The following is a 15,735-nucleotide window of genomic DNA, read 5'->3' as shown; positions in this document are numbered from 1 at the left end:
TGTAAACAAAAAGAAATAAACAGACAGGACAAGAGTTTAATTGAACATAAATCAAATTAACGCCACCGTTTTACCCAAAGTAAATGTAAAGGACAAATAGGGTATCTATCCCTCAGATGGAATATAATAAATATAAAAGTCAGGCAACATAATAAGTAAAGTCAATGTTTGGCTCTGCAAGACACATTACCAGTTAAATGCATTTACACAACCGTGGGGTCTAATCCTGAATGCTGATTGGTTAAAACCGCATTCCACAAGTAAAATTCCATGTAATACCATTGGAGGGGCGTTATGCGTTTCATTGATTATAAAGATCAAACTAAACAATTAAATATACGGTTGTAGTCGAGAATATTGCATTTGGCTAATTCATGATTCAATTTCACTGTGAAAGAACACTTTGCAATCATTATTGGTATGGATAACAATGAGTATTTGTAATCATTATACTGTAGAAGGCTATATTGCGTCATAAATAAATTAGAGAAACTAAATTAAGATGCATGATTAAAGAAACACAATGCACAGAATTTTTCAAATAAAATTCCCATGAATCCTCTTCCCAATAGGGAAAAATGTAAAAACACTATGCCGAAACAGAGTTAGTGCTTTTTTTGGATATTAATCCTTCCTTCCTTCCTTCCTTCCTTCCTTCCCTCCCTCCCTCCCTCCCTCAGCAATTAATCTTCTGACATGTGATGAGATACTCAGGGTAGGCCTGTGTGTCGTTGAAGATAACAAACAGAGAGGGGTTGTCCATCTTATCTGCCACGCTGTCATATCTGAGGGGTATCTCAGAACTCTCCTTCAGAGGAGCAGTCTTCATGGAGTGACTGCCCTGAGTGAAGTCCCCAGTAAGCACCTTGGTCACAAACACAAACTTGTGTCCGTCTGCATTGGGGGGAGAATACTGATCCTGGACAGACAGGGCCGAGTTCAGAGCAAAGTAGACCCCCTGACCATACACAGTGGCTGCAAAGAGAAACCAAAACATGAGACTAAATTATTACAGGAAGAGATACACAGGCCAAATTATTACAAAGTATAACCCTTGACCGTAGACGATGGCTGCAGAGACCAGGATATACAAGAGGCCACATTATTACTAGTCTGCATGAAAATAATGCTAAAATGAAGTGAAATAAAAAAAGCTGAAACTATCATTAGAAAAGCCTTACCATTCTTTCCACAGAAGCTTCTGTTGAAGCCATGAACGCAGATCTCTTTCACGCTGGTCTCACTTGTGCCATGGTACAGCGTCCGCTCCACTTCTGGGTCATTGGCACTCTGATTTATACTAGCCTTCTTCAGTCTATACTGGTTGTAAAGGAGCCTATTCATCAGCTTCTCAACCTGGGAAATGCGATTAACAGAGGAATGGCTTCTGACGTCACTGATACAATGCAAAGTTAATGGTTAGTTGCTGTTGACGTCGATAGATCCTACATACCTTAATGATTTTGATTCTGTTGTGGTACTCATGTATGGAGTCGTAGAAGTCTTTCACAACATCCTGGAACTCATCAGAATCCTCGTTCACTCTGGACGTTTCAGGCAGGTTGGAGAGTAGACTGTAGTCCTCATCTGAAAAACGGTGCAACATATTGTAGCAATATAAGTGCAATATAGCATGACGGAAAACGCTGCAACATATTAAACAGCTTTGTTAAGATGACAGGGATATTGCGTCAGTAATTAAATAGCATCTCACAAATGTAATTCTTATTTACCAAAAAATAAATAACATGAGAATAAGCTCACATACACTATTTGCAAATTCTCTTTACCTTGTATATCCGAGTACAAGTCTTCTGAGCTCAGAATCTTCCTGGAGATGGTTACTGACTTCCCAGAGGCCACGTTGTACTCTTGCATCTTCTCAAAGTTGATGATGTGCGGCAGGTTGTTGAGCAGGATGTCGATCTTTTTCTGCCTCATCTTCCAGGCGTTCTCCATAAACACTGTCGCCTCCGGAGCGTACGCGGTCTTCGTCCCTGACGACGCTGGGTCATGCCACAGCCATTGCACCGTCCGCAGGATGTCAGCGTCTGACGTCGTCGTGGATATCCTCCTCAGCAGGAGCTTCATGTCCGGCATCGCCCCGGTAACGAAGTCTTTGAACCCGGAGATGGTTGCAGTGGTTCCCTGGATGGTGACCTCCACGGCATGTTTCCTCTTGATGAGGTCCAGACACCTCCTGATTGGTTGAATTTATTTGTAAATATAAAAAATGTTTAGCTTGCGGGCACCAATATTGCAAATTCCATATGATATCTTTTAATATTGATATGAGCAAGGCATATCGTAATCTAGGTTTATTCTTAACCTACACCATTCTGTAAAAAGCACATTGTACATGACTGTTCCTGCAGGCATAAAACAGATCTTTTCACAGGCTCAAGTTACCATAGTTAATTGCCTGCTGATGGGCCATCAACAGTGAATGGGCTTCCCATTGTTTTTTAATTTCACCTTTATTTAACCAGGTAGGCTAGTTGAGAACAAGTTCTCATTTACAACTGCGACCTGGCCAAGATAAAGCAAAGCAGTTCAACACATACAACAACACAGAGTTACACATGGAATAAACAAACATACAGTCAATAATACAGTAGAAAATGTCTATATACAGTGTGTGCAAATGAGGTGAGGCAATAAATAGGCCATGGTGGCGAAGTAATTACAATATACCAATTAAACACTGGAGTGATTGATGTGCAGAAGATGAATGTGCAAGTAGAGATACTGGGGTGCAAAGGAGCAAGAGAAATAAATAAATACAGTATGGGGATGAGGTAGGTAGTTGGATGAGCTATGTACAGGTGCAGTGATCTGTGAGCTGCTCTGACAGCTGGTGCTTAAAGCTAGTGAGGGAGATATGGGTCTCCAGCTTCAGTGATTTTTGTAGTTCGTTCCAGTCATTGGCAGCAGAGAACTGGAAGGAACGGCGACCAAAAGAGGAATTGGCTTTGGGGGTGACCAGTGAAATATACCTGCTGGAGCGCGTGCTACGGGTGGGTGTTGCTATGGTGACCAGTGAGCTGAGATAAGGCGGAGCTTTACCTAGCAGAGACTTGTAGATGACCTGGAGCCAGTTGGTTTGGCGACGAGTATGAAGCAAGGGCCAGCCAACGAGAGAGTACAGGTCACAATGGTGGGTGGTATATGGGGCTTTGGTGACAAAACGGATGGCACTGCATCCAATTTGCTGAGTAGAGTGTTGGAGGCTATTTTGTAAATTACACCGCCGAAGTCGAGGATCGGTAGGATGGTCAGTTTTACGAGGGTATGTTTGGCAGCATGAGTGAAGGATGTGTTTGTTGCGAAATAGGAAGCCGATTCTAGATTTAATTTTGGATTGGAAATGCTTAATGTGAGTCTGGAAGGCGAGTTTACAGTCTAACCAGACACCTAGGTATTTGTAGTTGTCCACATATTCTAAGTCAGAACCGTCCAGAGTAGTGACGCTGGACGGGCGGGCAGGTGCGGGCAGCGATCGGTTGAAGAGCATGCATTTCGTTTTACTTGCATTTAAGAGCAGTTGGAGGCAACGGAAGGAGAGTTGTATGGCATTGAAGGTCGTCTGGAGGTCAGTTGACACAGTGTCCAAAGAAGGGCCAGAAGTATACAGTATACAGTGTTGTCTGCATAGAGGTGGATCAGAGAATCACCAGCAGCAAGAGCAACATCATTGATGTATACAGAGAAGAGAGTCGGCCCAAGAATTGAACCCTGTGGCACCCCCATAGACTGCCAGAGGTCCGGACAACAGGCCCTCCGATTTAACACACTGAACTCTATCAGAGAAGTAGTTGGTAAACCAGGCAAGGCAGTCATTTGAGAAAACAAGGCTGTTTAGTCTGCCAATAAGAATGTGGTGATTGACAGAGTCGAAAGCCTTGGCCAGGTCGATGAAGACGGCTGCACAGTAATGTCTCTTATCGATGGCGGTTATGATATCGTTTAGGACCTTGAGTGTGGCTGAGGTGCACCCATGACCAGCTCTGAAACCAAATTGCATAGCGGAGAAGGTACAGTGGGATTCGATATGGTCGGTAATCTGTTTGTTAACTTGGCTTTCGAAGACCTTAGAAAGGCAGGGTAGGATAGATATAGTAGGTCTGTAGCAGTTTGGGTCTAGAGTGTCTCCCCCTTTGAAGAGGGGGATGACTGTGGCAGCTTTCCAATCTTTGGAAATCTCAGACGATACGAAAGAGAGGTTGAACAGGCTAGTAATAGGGGTTGCAACAATAATTTTAGAAAGAGAGGGTCCAGATTGTCTAGCCCAGCTGATTTGTAGGGGTACCGATTTTGCAGCTCTTTCAGAACATCAGCTACCTGGATTTGGGTGAAGGAGAAAGGGGGGAGGCACCGAGTTGCAGTGGGGGGTGCCGGGCCGTTGACCGGGGTAGCCAGGTGGAAAGCATGGCCAGCCGTAGAATTTTTTTAATTGAAATTCTCAATTATAGTGGATTTATCGGTGGCGACAGTGTTTCCTGGTCTCAGTGCAGTGGGCAGCTGGGAGGAGGGGCTCTTATTCTCCATGGACTTTACAGTGTCCCAGAACTTTTTTGAGTTAGTACTACAGGATGCAAATTTCTGTTTGAAAAAGCTAGTCTTAGCTTTCCTAACTGCCTGTGTATATTGGTTCCTAACTTCCCTGAAAAGTTGCATATCACGGGGGCTATAAAAAAATGCAACTGACATCGATATAGATTTTCCATGTCGGTGCCCATCACTATGAAAAAGTGCACAGTGTACACACAGACACACACACGTACCTGTGGTACTGAGACAGGCTCCTCAGGCTGCGGTGCGCTAGCTTCTCCTCATGCTTTCTCAGGGTGACCTTCTTGTTCAGGGCAATGTCCACTCTGATCAGGTCACAACTGTAGCCAGCGAACACAAAGATTGTTGCCGTGTTGGCTGACTGGATGGCCTCCTGCAGAGACACCTGGACAGCCTGATCGAGGTGCGAGCCAGCAGCAGGGAGGGAAGAGGTAGCCATGGCACCACCATCATGCCGAGTCATCTTCGTCATCTTCTTGGACAGCTCCAGAACCTTCTGCAGCTCCTCCTCCTCGGTCAGGGACCTCTTTGTGGTTTCCATGGAGTACTGGATGGCCAGAGACATCTGGGCCTCCTCGTCCAGGGTAGAGGAGAGTTGCGTGGCCCAGGACAGCCTTCCATCCTGGGCAACCAGAGGAGCAAGAGCAACCTCATCACTACCCCCTCCCTCCACTAGCGGCTCTGTAGCCTGCTCCTCCACGTCTGCGTTGTCTCTGTCTGGGCCCTGGTCAGTGCTGAGGGCCATGGGTTCCCCGGCCGTATACAGATCCTCCTCAATGTCAGTGGTTCTGGTCAGACTAGAGAGTCCAGAGTCCACCATCTCATCTATGGCTGAGAACAGCCTCTTTGCCACCTCTATAAGACCTGGGATCAGTACATACGTTTTAAGTGATTGCAAAACAACAATGCCAATAGAATAACTCCCTTCTCTGAAGATTATTCTGGCCACTGTGCTTCCATATGCTCTTCAGGGTCTAGGCTGGGTTACTGTACAACACTGACAATTTATGTAAAACGTTTTTTTGTTTTCAAATACATGTGATTGCTATGAGAATAATGAAAGTATGTACCCATGTCTGGACCTGAGAGGTCGCTGGAAGTCTGGTTAGTATGAATCAGAACTGATGTGGAAGCCTGTAAGGAACCATCTGAGGACCTTCTCTGGAAGCTCTGATGGGACATCATATTCCACGCAGCCTCAAAGATGTCCTGTAGGGAGATCACAAAGCTAGAATACACCAGAGACATACTGTATATAGACATACAGAAATATACACATATATTGGACAGAGGAGGCTGGTGGGGGGGAGCTATAGGAGGATGGGCTCATTGTAATGGCTGGAATGGAATAAATGGAACGGCGTCAAACATGTGGTTTACATATACTTGATACAGTTCCGTGAATTCCATTCCAGCATTACAATGAGCCCATCCTCCTATAGCTCCTCCCACCAGCCTCCTATGATCTCTGAAATACACCATTTGCCTAACCATGCTTATCCAAACAACATAGAGGAACAAGTTCATGGCACAGAAAACAAATTGCATTATACATCCATGTGTAGATCTTTATCATTCGGCAACCTCCTTTGTCAAGTGAATTAGTAATGATAGTAAAAGCAGCAATATTAATATTGTCATGATTGGGCCAGCTACCTCGTTCTCAAGGGGTTCCCAGTGCACCTTCTCCATGTTGATGTAGACCTGGAACTTGGCCTGCATCTCCCTGAGGATGCTGGCCCCCTCTCCCTCCTGGATGAGGAACCGCGCCACGCCCGGTTCGTTCACTGTGATGGTTCTGGTCACGATGGACGACACCACGCCCCTCAGAACCTCATCAGCCATTTGACACGCCCCTGCTTTGCCGTGGATCTACCAATCACAGACATGACAAGTATGAAACTCTGTATAAGACCATTATTCACAAAGACATTGGATACCCTTTTCACACTAGCGTGCCAAACTCAACCGTACTGTTCTGGCTCAGAAATGTTCTTTTCACATTGTCATCTCCAGCATGTGTAACCAGGCCAACCCAGTACAGCTCAGCTTGACTCGGTTGTGTGAAAAGGTTATGAGAGGATTACTGCATATACTGTGAATTAATTTATATAAAACGCAAGGGAATGTTTATATGATATTTCAAAAAGGTAAAACACCTACTCTGAGTCCACAGACGCCATGTGCGTCCAGAGGGAAGATGGACACCTGGTCCATATCAGCCAGTAGCTGATGATGGTGGGTCTGGATGTACTTCAACATGCCTGGCTCCATAGAGATGATAGCCTCTGTTTCAATGGGTGTACTGAGGAACTCCACTATCTTAGCCTGCTTCTCCTCCTCCAACCCTCTCAGAGTCAGGACATCTAGCTGTCCCCTCTCTGACACCTTAGCAGAGCAGAGACCCAGAGACTGGAGGAATCCAGTCCACTCCTGGGCGTACAGCATACACTCATACTCTCTGTCCACGGGGATACTGAAGTCAGACAGCAGGGTCTTCAGCAAGCTACACGCCTGGCTCACCAAGCTGAAAGACGGAGACGTTACCACAACAACGCAGTCCGACACTGTGTACGTGGACGGCAGTCCCTTGTCCTTCAACGTCTGCAGCAGCTTGTCTTTCACTTCCTGTTCGGCCAGGAAGTGGGCCTTCTCGGGGTCAAAGGTGAGATGAGCCTGGGCCACACCCCCGAGGAACTCCAACATAGCGTTCTTCAGCTGCTCCAGCCCTAGCCGGTCAGACCCGGCCATGTGGACCCCGTCTTCCCTGATCTGGACGCTACAAGCTGGGTGTGCCAGCTGAAGGCTCTGGAGCAGGGGACTGAGCTGGAGCAGCGCGAGTTTCACTGGGTCAGGGACGGAGATGTGGCTCGACATGGGCTCTAGGATCGATGTTAGGTCCTCCATGCCTCCCTGGGCTGCTGTTGCCTGGGACGCAGGGTGGGACAGCAAGGGGACCAGGGGCTCAGAGGTAACCTGATGGGAGGACTGAGAATGGTCACTGGTACTGGCTGCAGGGAGAGAACCAGTCTGCAATTGCCCACCCCTGTCTGTCCGCGGTGTGTTCGTTGTGTTACTATCGGATGTTCCATTCAGAGAGGTCAGGGGAACGGTCAGAGGTGAGGAGGTGTCGTCTGATTGGAGGAAGGAGAAGTAAGGCCTGACCATCAGATCCGTCTTCTCAAGTTTGTGTGATTGTTTAAGGACACGTTCCACTGCTGTTAGATGTAATAAGGAAAGAAATAAAACACATTCAACAGCTACATAGAACTTGCATGCTTTAAAGCCATCCAATTCAAATCTGGATCTCGAAGCCAGTTCCAGTACATTCTTCCCTTCTTATCAGGGACCTGGGATACCAGGTGGGTGCAATTAATTATCAGGTAGAACAGAGAACCAGCAGTACTCCAGACCCTCATGGTAGGATTTGAATACCCCTTCTTTATAGCTTTTATGTTTCATTAACATACAACATTAGTACTTTAAAATGAATACAACAGCTACAACAGAAATGCTTGTATACAAATGTACAAAGTCCTTTTTTTCTACAGTAGAAAACATAACTTACATTCAAAACAGACATTCAGTAGAGACACAGTACATTAAAAACATAAGTCTATGTTCAAAACTTACAGTCAAAGTCCAGGAAGGAGACCCTGGCAACCCCCTCTGACATCATGGTGACTTCCTTAACTCCACCGGCCCCGCCCCGTTGGCTCTCCAGGTACAGACTGAGCATGTCTGCTGTGATGCTGGGGTGCAGGTTCTCCACTAAAATGGAGTCCGTCTGATCTATCTGTTCCAGAACGATCTGCACTCCATCCAGAGGCTTCTTAGAAATCTTTGTGAAAAGCTTCTGGAAGTCTGTGCATACAAAATAAGGAAGAATACACACATTAACTATACTGTATCCAAAAGCATAGCCACTTAAAATACATTCATATTTATATTGTTTGCCAAATCATTTCAATTACGTACTTAAAATCTATGGTTTTGTTTATACTTAACTTTTATGCAAAGTTCAAACTTCCTAAAAGGTTTTTAAAAAAAGTGATACTGATAGGCTTAAAGCTGGAATACTTAAAGAGATATTTTGCAATATCCTGAAGTGAGGTCCTTTATCTACTTCCCCAGATGAACTTGCTGATACCATTTGTATGCCTCTGTGTCATGTATGAAGGAAGCTAGTTAGCAATTGTGCTAGTTAGCAACTTTCTTCAAAACCCACGCAGACACAAAAGGTATCCACCAGTTCACCCATCTCCTGAAGTATCCATATATTTTTGTGTGGTGGCGCAGTCCATCCAGTAGTACTGAATTTCGGCCTCAGCTGAATACATCCATGATAAAAATAGCCTTTATTCCAATGCATTAGATTATCATTGTTTGCTTTTGTCAGCTGTTTAGAGCGCTCATTGCTTTGTTTTCAGGTGGCCAGAAGTAGCAGACCATTTATTTAGCTTTATCATTTTCTATCAATATTAGTTCTTTCCTGGAACAGCTGATGATCGTCGACAATATCACCAAACAATTAGCCTACAGTTAGACACCAATGCACATACAATCCATTCAACAAGTAGGCTATACGCTAATGACAGTAGGGCTATAGTTGACAGTTATAAGCATTGGATTTTGCAATGGCATAAGCCTACATTATTTTGGATTTGTGTGCCCTTGAGAACAGTTTTCACGGTGAAACATAATGAAATGTTACGTAGGCATTGTTAAACTTCTAGTGCATGTTCCGAGATCGCCACGATCCATGATTCGTACAGGGTTTAAGTTCAATGTTTTTCTTCAAATTGTTAAATGCTTACTAGTGACAAATAACACTGTCAAATGTCAAGAAAGAAAGGTAGTGTTTTATGTCACACAATCTGGGAAGACTGCAACTCATGGACAACTCATGAACGAGGGTGTAAAACATGTTTCGATTCAAATAATGTATTTCATTGAATGTAGACTACCTATTCTGCGTGTGTTCAGGTGTCTAAAACTGCCTTGTCTGAGAGGGTAGTCTACCGGCTGTGGTGTAGACCTAGTGGAGTGTCGTTTACCCACCCTTTGAAAGAAAAAAGAAATGCATTGAAAGTATAGGGAACGTAACTTTTTCCACCGCAACCAGCAACCAGTTTACCCTCCTACTTTTTTTTTTAAAACACTACATCACTGGCTACCAGTAGGCCCATTTGAACTTCATTTTAATACACACTGTAGCCTAGTCTAGTAATTTGACCGTGTGTTAGGGTGACCATCACGTTTTTACCGGGACAGTTTCAGCCCATTTCAGGTGTCCCAACTTTTCAGGCTACAAAAAAAAGTATATTTGTCAGCAAGACACATAAATTAATGTCGGCCTAATCGATGGCAATCGCTTAATGTCATTAGGAACACTTTCTGTCATTTTGTAAGAGATGTCTATTTCCAGTCATCAAATGCCACAAGTATACATCCAGTTGGAATGCTGGAATTATTTTGGAGTGGACGAACATGCCTACTTTTTGAAGTGATTTGTTTGACAATCAGATGAAAATATGGCTTGCTGTATTCATGCCACATTAAAAGGTAATACATTTTTACCGTTTAAATTATGTCTTTATTATTAGGCCTAGAAAATACATTTTGTGCAAGTGCGTGCACTCGATACAGACACCCCCTAAAAGTCATGGTGTAAATCGAACTCTGCATGTCTGTTTGTGATACGACAACATCAACGAAGTTACAAACAAACTGTTTTTTTTTCCCTTTCTAACATCATTGCACACACGATAGAAGAGCACAAAATGTACTGCAATGTTTTTACAACGCTGCACGATATTCCTCAGCACGCCAACAAAAACAAGAGTGGTGGGGCGGCTTGTGATGCCGTTTCCCCCTACTGTGGATTCCATCTTTGAACTTGATAGGAAAACCCCTAACCTTTATTGAAGGCCTGATGGAAGTGTACTAAGACCAGGTCCCTGCCAGGTGAGGGGTACAGAGTGTAATCGTCTATGTCCATTCCCATCATGTTCTCTACATATAGCTCCACCAGCTCCTGACTGGTGGTTGGGTTAACCCCCCGCAGCAGCAGTCTCCATGGATCCTTACACGCAGGCTTCCTCACGGTCAACTCAGCGTTGTGCAGGACATGGGGTCCTTTAGACAGGACCCTTGCTGCAACTGTCAATCAAACACAGATATAATCAGAATGCTATGGATAGCAATGGAAGAATTGTTTTTGGTACAACAGTATCATTCATTTGTGGACCACAGGAATACTAGCTGTTGCTTAGACATCAGCTAATGGGGATCCAGATAAAGAATGAATCGTGAAGATGTTGTGTAGGTACATAGGAAACGTATCAGCCTTCAACATGATATCAGATTACAAGGATTACACAGACTGAATATATTCTTACCCTCTGCCTCTTCAAACACTAATATGGCCCGGCTCCCTTCCAGCTCCACAGACACCAGACTACCTCCTCCAGAACGACGCTTGTTCTCAAAGTACAAATACAGCAGCTCATCCTCCACCTCCTCAGGTACTCCCAGTACCTCCACTGTCCGGTTCTCTAGACTTTCAACAGACATCCTGACATACATACAACACAGGAATAATCCATGGGATTGATTGACAATCTTTACAACTTTTATCTTGGCTTTCTAAAGGTGAAGAGAATAGACTACTGTATTGCAAAGCACAAGATGAAAGTAAATATCATAGCCAACAGTCAGGGCCTAGTGTGAGCACACCTGCAGCCAAGTGTGTATTGGTCACAAAATATGTCCTATTTGGCTGCAAAAGTAGAGTTAAGTTATTGACTTAAACACAAATACATCGGTGAATATAATACAATGTGGGGGATTTATAGTACATTAGTTCTCATTGCCGAAGAAATAGAAACCATCCTCGACGTACAACAACGCAAGCAGCACGAAAGGCAAATTACACAATTGCATAATAAAAAGGAATAATAACTCTCGCTGGGTATAAATATAAACTCGTCCAGTTAGTTGTCGGGTGTTTTTTTTTTAAAACACACTTTTATTTGCAGTTTGTCAGGAAAACTTACCTTATATACAAGCATTCTCAGATCATGACGCACGGAAATGTTTTCACTAGCTACTTCCTGGTTGTTCGTCATGCCACCGGGTAGCGGCGCTTTTGTGCCAGCTACAGGATTTATGCATTACATTTACAGTAGCAAGGCCATTTGAATATTTTATTTTAATTTAACCTTTATTTAACTAGGCACGTCAGTTATGAACAGATTCGTATTTACAGTGATGGCCTACCCCGACCAAACCCAGATGACGCTGGGCCAATTGTGCACTGTCGTATGAGACTCCCAATATCAGCCAGATGAGATACAGCCTGGATTCGAACCAGGGACTGTAGTGACACCTCTTGCACTGAGTGGCACCTTAGACCGCTGCGCCACTCGGGAGTAAGTAGGCCTAATTAGTCAGAATATCCTAATTGGTTAAATATTCATGGCACATGAATGGAGGGGGAGAGAGTCAGAGGACGCTGATGATTCTAGCTGGGTCATGTTCATGACTACAATGTAGTTCTACACTATAATTTGTAGCCTAATGTATGTATGTATGTTTATACCTTGATCCTTCAACAAGAGAGTCTCAGGAGAGCAAAGATGACATTGCCATTATGCTCTTGTGAAGCAGAGCCACTGGCAAATAACACAGTTTATCCATTATCCATTAGGTCAGGGTTTCCCAAACTCAGTCCTTGGGCCCCCCCTCCCTGGGTGCACGTTTTGGTTTATGCCCTAGCACTAGACTGATTCACGCTTTGATAATTTGAATCAGCTGTGTAGTGCTAGGGCAAAAACAAAAATGTGCACCCAGGGGGGTCCCTGGACCGAGTTTGGGAAACCCTGCACTAGATGATAGTGCCCTCTAATGTAGGGTTTCCCAAAGTCGGTCGTGTGTGTGTGTTTTTAAAAACGTGGAGCGTGTTATTATCACTGATATTGAATTAATTGACCATTAATAATAATACTCATATATGGTGTTACTGGTCTCCTTTTTTAAACAAATCTTTATTAAAATGAAACATGTAAAAAAAAATGTCTCAAAACTTGTAATGTAAAACATGGGAATAGCTCAATCGCAAACACCTTGTGTCCTCTCTCCGCGTCTCCTTCTCAAAACCCATTGGAGGAGAAGGTCAGAGGGGCGGGACCTCTGCTTTCTTATCCAATGGAATTTGAGGAGATGAGGAGAGAGGATGTGAGGAGTACGCATTTGAGATCTTCCCCATGGCTCAAAAAATGTATGAGGGGAGGGATAAGACTTTGGAGAAATGAAAATACCCATTGACTGGCAGAGTTGCCTCAAGGCACATAACTAAAGTCCTAATGTCCCAAAGATAAATCAATCACAGAGGCATCCTTCAGCTTATCTTATGATACTTTAAATACAATAACGCAGGAATATCAGTTATCTTACCATGTCATTTCTCCTGTGAGATTTTTGTTGTCATCTAAAAGGTGAAATTAAATTATGCAAGAGTGTAAAATATATTTAAAATGCATGAATGAGTGAAATAACACAAGATTCAAGCACCCCATGTAAAACTAAAGGGTGAGGGGTTCTGAATCTTATTGGCTTCAATGATATCACATTTAATAAACTTCAAACAAATATTCCCCTCAGTGCTAGGCAGTGGTGGAAAAAGTACCCATTTGTCATATTTGAGTAAAAGTAAAGATACCTTAATGGATAATGACAAAAGTGAAAGTCACTCAGTAAAATACTACTTGAGTAAAAGTCTACAAGTATTTGGTTTTAAATATACTTAAGTATCAAGGTAATTTCATATTCCTTATATTAAGCAAACCAGACAGCACTATGTTCTTGTTTTTTTAATTTACAGATAGCCAGGGTCACACTCCAACACTCAGACATTATTTAGTGAGTCCGCCAGATCAGAAGCAGTAGGGATCTACTCTTGATAAATGCGTGAATTTAACCATTTTCCTGTCCTGCTAAGCATTCAAAATGTAATGATTAATTTTGGGTGTCATAGAAATTGTATGGAGTAAATAGTACATTATTTTCTTTTGGAATGTAGTGAAGTAAAATTTATGTTGCCAAAAATATAAATAGTTAAGTACAGATACCCCAAAAAACTACATAAGTAGTACTTTAAAGTATTTTTACTTGAGTACTTTACACCACTGGTTCTAGGTCACTACAGTTTCCCATCATCGTTAAAGGTCTGATACATTTCTCTTTATCAGAGTCCAACTAGTAGAGATGTATTTGAGAAGCCCCTAACATCTGAAAAGCCTGTAATAAATAATAATACTGTATTTGGTCATGAGTTATTGCAGAGCTGGCATGAACAGCAGCTCCAGAATTGTAATACTGTACATGTTAAATAATTTATCAAAGAATATTGCACTGATCCCTCACAAATATAACAAAGGCACTTTGGACCTACTTAACTAGTAATAGGAATATCAAGGATAAAAGGCACTTAATACAATTTTTATAAAATGACACCCTTCTGTTTTATGGGGTTACAACTGTACCGGTGGCTAAATGTGAATATGAAATAGTTTTGTTTCAGTCATCTATATAAATCAACCAGCATCAGTTCTGTATCAAAACCATACCCACTGGGCACACCACGTAATCTCAACGTGGACAATTGGGTAAAATTTGGTTGAGACGTTGATCAATGAGAATACAACCTATATTCACTTGATCAAAAAGAGCCAAAAGGTTGTTGAATTCCCAATGTGTTATCACTATGCTTTCAACTGTCTAAAAGGACAACCAAATTCCAACGGAAAAACAATGTCTAGTTTTTGGTTGAGTGGTCACCTACAGTACCTTCAGAAAGTATTTACACCCCTTGACTATTTCCACGTTTTGTTACAAAGTGGGAGAAAAATGTATTTGTTATCTTTTTGGTCAATGATCTACACAATAAATACATTTATGGGAAATAAAACAGGCATATATTTAGATAAGTATTCAATCCCCTGAGTCAATACATGTTAGAATCAACTTTGGCAACGATTACAGCAGAGTCTCCAAGATCTTTGCACACCTGGATTGTACAATATTTGGCCTTGCATTTTAAGGTTATTGTCCTGCTGAAAGGTGGATTTGTCTCCCAGTGTCTGTTGGAATGCAGACTGAACCAGGTTTTCCTCTAGGACTTTGTCTGTGCTTAGCTCTATTCCTTTTCTTTTTATTCTAAAAAAACTCCCTAGTCCTTGCCGATGACAAGCATACCCATAACATGATGCAGCCACCACCACGCTTGAAAATATGAAGAGTGGTACTCAGTGATGTGTTGTGTTGGATTTGCCCAAACATAATGCTTTTTTATTTTTTTATTTCACCTTTATTTAACCAGGTAAGCTAGGTGAGAACAAATTCTCATTTACAACTGCAACCTGGCCAAGATAAAGCAAAGCAGTGCAACAGAAACAACAACACAGAGTTACACATTGAATAAACAAGCATATAGTCAATAACACAATAGAAAAAAAGAAAGTCTATATACAGTGTGTGCAAATGGCATGAGGTGGTAAGGCAATAAATAGGCCATAGTAGCAAAGTAATTATAATTTAGCAGATTAACACTGGAATGATAGATGAGCAGATGATGATAATCAGATGATGGTGTGTAAGTAGTGATACTGGTGTGCAAAAGAGCAGCAAAGTAAATAAAAACAATATGGGGATGAGGTAGGTAGATTGGGTGGGCTATTTACAGATGGACTATGTACAGCTGCAGCGATCGTTTAGCTGCTCAGATAGCTGATGTTTAAAGTTAGTGAGGGAAATGTAAGTCTCCAGCTTCAGCAATTTTTGCAATTCGTGACCAGTGAGATATACCTGCAGGAGCGCGTGCTACGGGTGGGTGTTGTCATCGTGACAAGTGAGCTGAGATAAGGCGGAGCTTTACCCAGCATAGACTTATAGATGACCTGGAGCCAGTGGGTCTGGCAACAAATATGTAGCGAGGGCCAGCCGACTAGAGCATACAGGTCGCAGTGGTGGGTGGTATAAGGCGCTTTGGTAACAAAACGGATGGCACTGTGATAGACTACATCCAATTTGCTGAGTAGAGTACTGGAAGCTATTTTGTAGATGACATCGCCAAAGTCGAGGATCGGTAGGATAGTCAGCTTT

At 42.8% G+C, this 15,735-nt stretch overlaps 1 protein-coding gene across 1 annotated transcript; it reads right to left on the bottom strand.

Annotated features, from left to right (window-relative positions):
* Positions 1 to 22: 22 nt before the first annotated feature.
* On the bottom strand, positions 23 to 11,715 carry LOC115175755 (protein mono-ADP-ribosyltransferase PARP10-like). The gene is made up of 12 exons (XM_029735236.1): positions 11,631 to 11,715; positions 10,974 to 11,149; positions 10,492 to 10,734; positions 8,206 to 8,436; positions 6,736 to 7,790; positions 6,229 to 6,444; positions 5,643 to 5,781; positions 4,785 to 5,436; positions 1,791 to 2,200; positions 1,454 to 1,587; positions 1,182 to 1,356; positions 23 to 975 (listed from the first exon to the last, which is right to left on the bottom strand). Exons 2-12 carry the CDS (start codon positions 11,146 to 11,148, stop codon positions 677 to 679), a joined length of 3,729 nt encoding a protein of 1,242 aa, XP_029591096.1. The 5' UTR covers position 11,149; positions 11,631 to 11,715; the 3' UTR covers positions 23 to 676.
* Positions 11,716 to 15,735: the final 4,020 nt, after the last annotated feature.

Source organism: Salmo trutta, chromosome 36, assembly GCF_901001165.1.
Source record: "Salmo trutta chromosome 36, fSalTru1.1, whole genome shotgun sequence".
Taxonomy (NCBI): Eukaryota; Metazoa; Chordata; class Actinopteri; order Salmoniformes; family Salmonidae; genus Salmo; species Salmo trutta.
The sequence above is the reverse complement of the archived record's forward strand: the minus strand, read 5'-3'. Positions and strand labels throughout refer to the sequence as shown.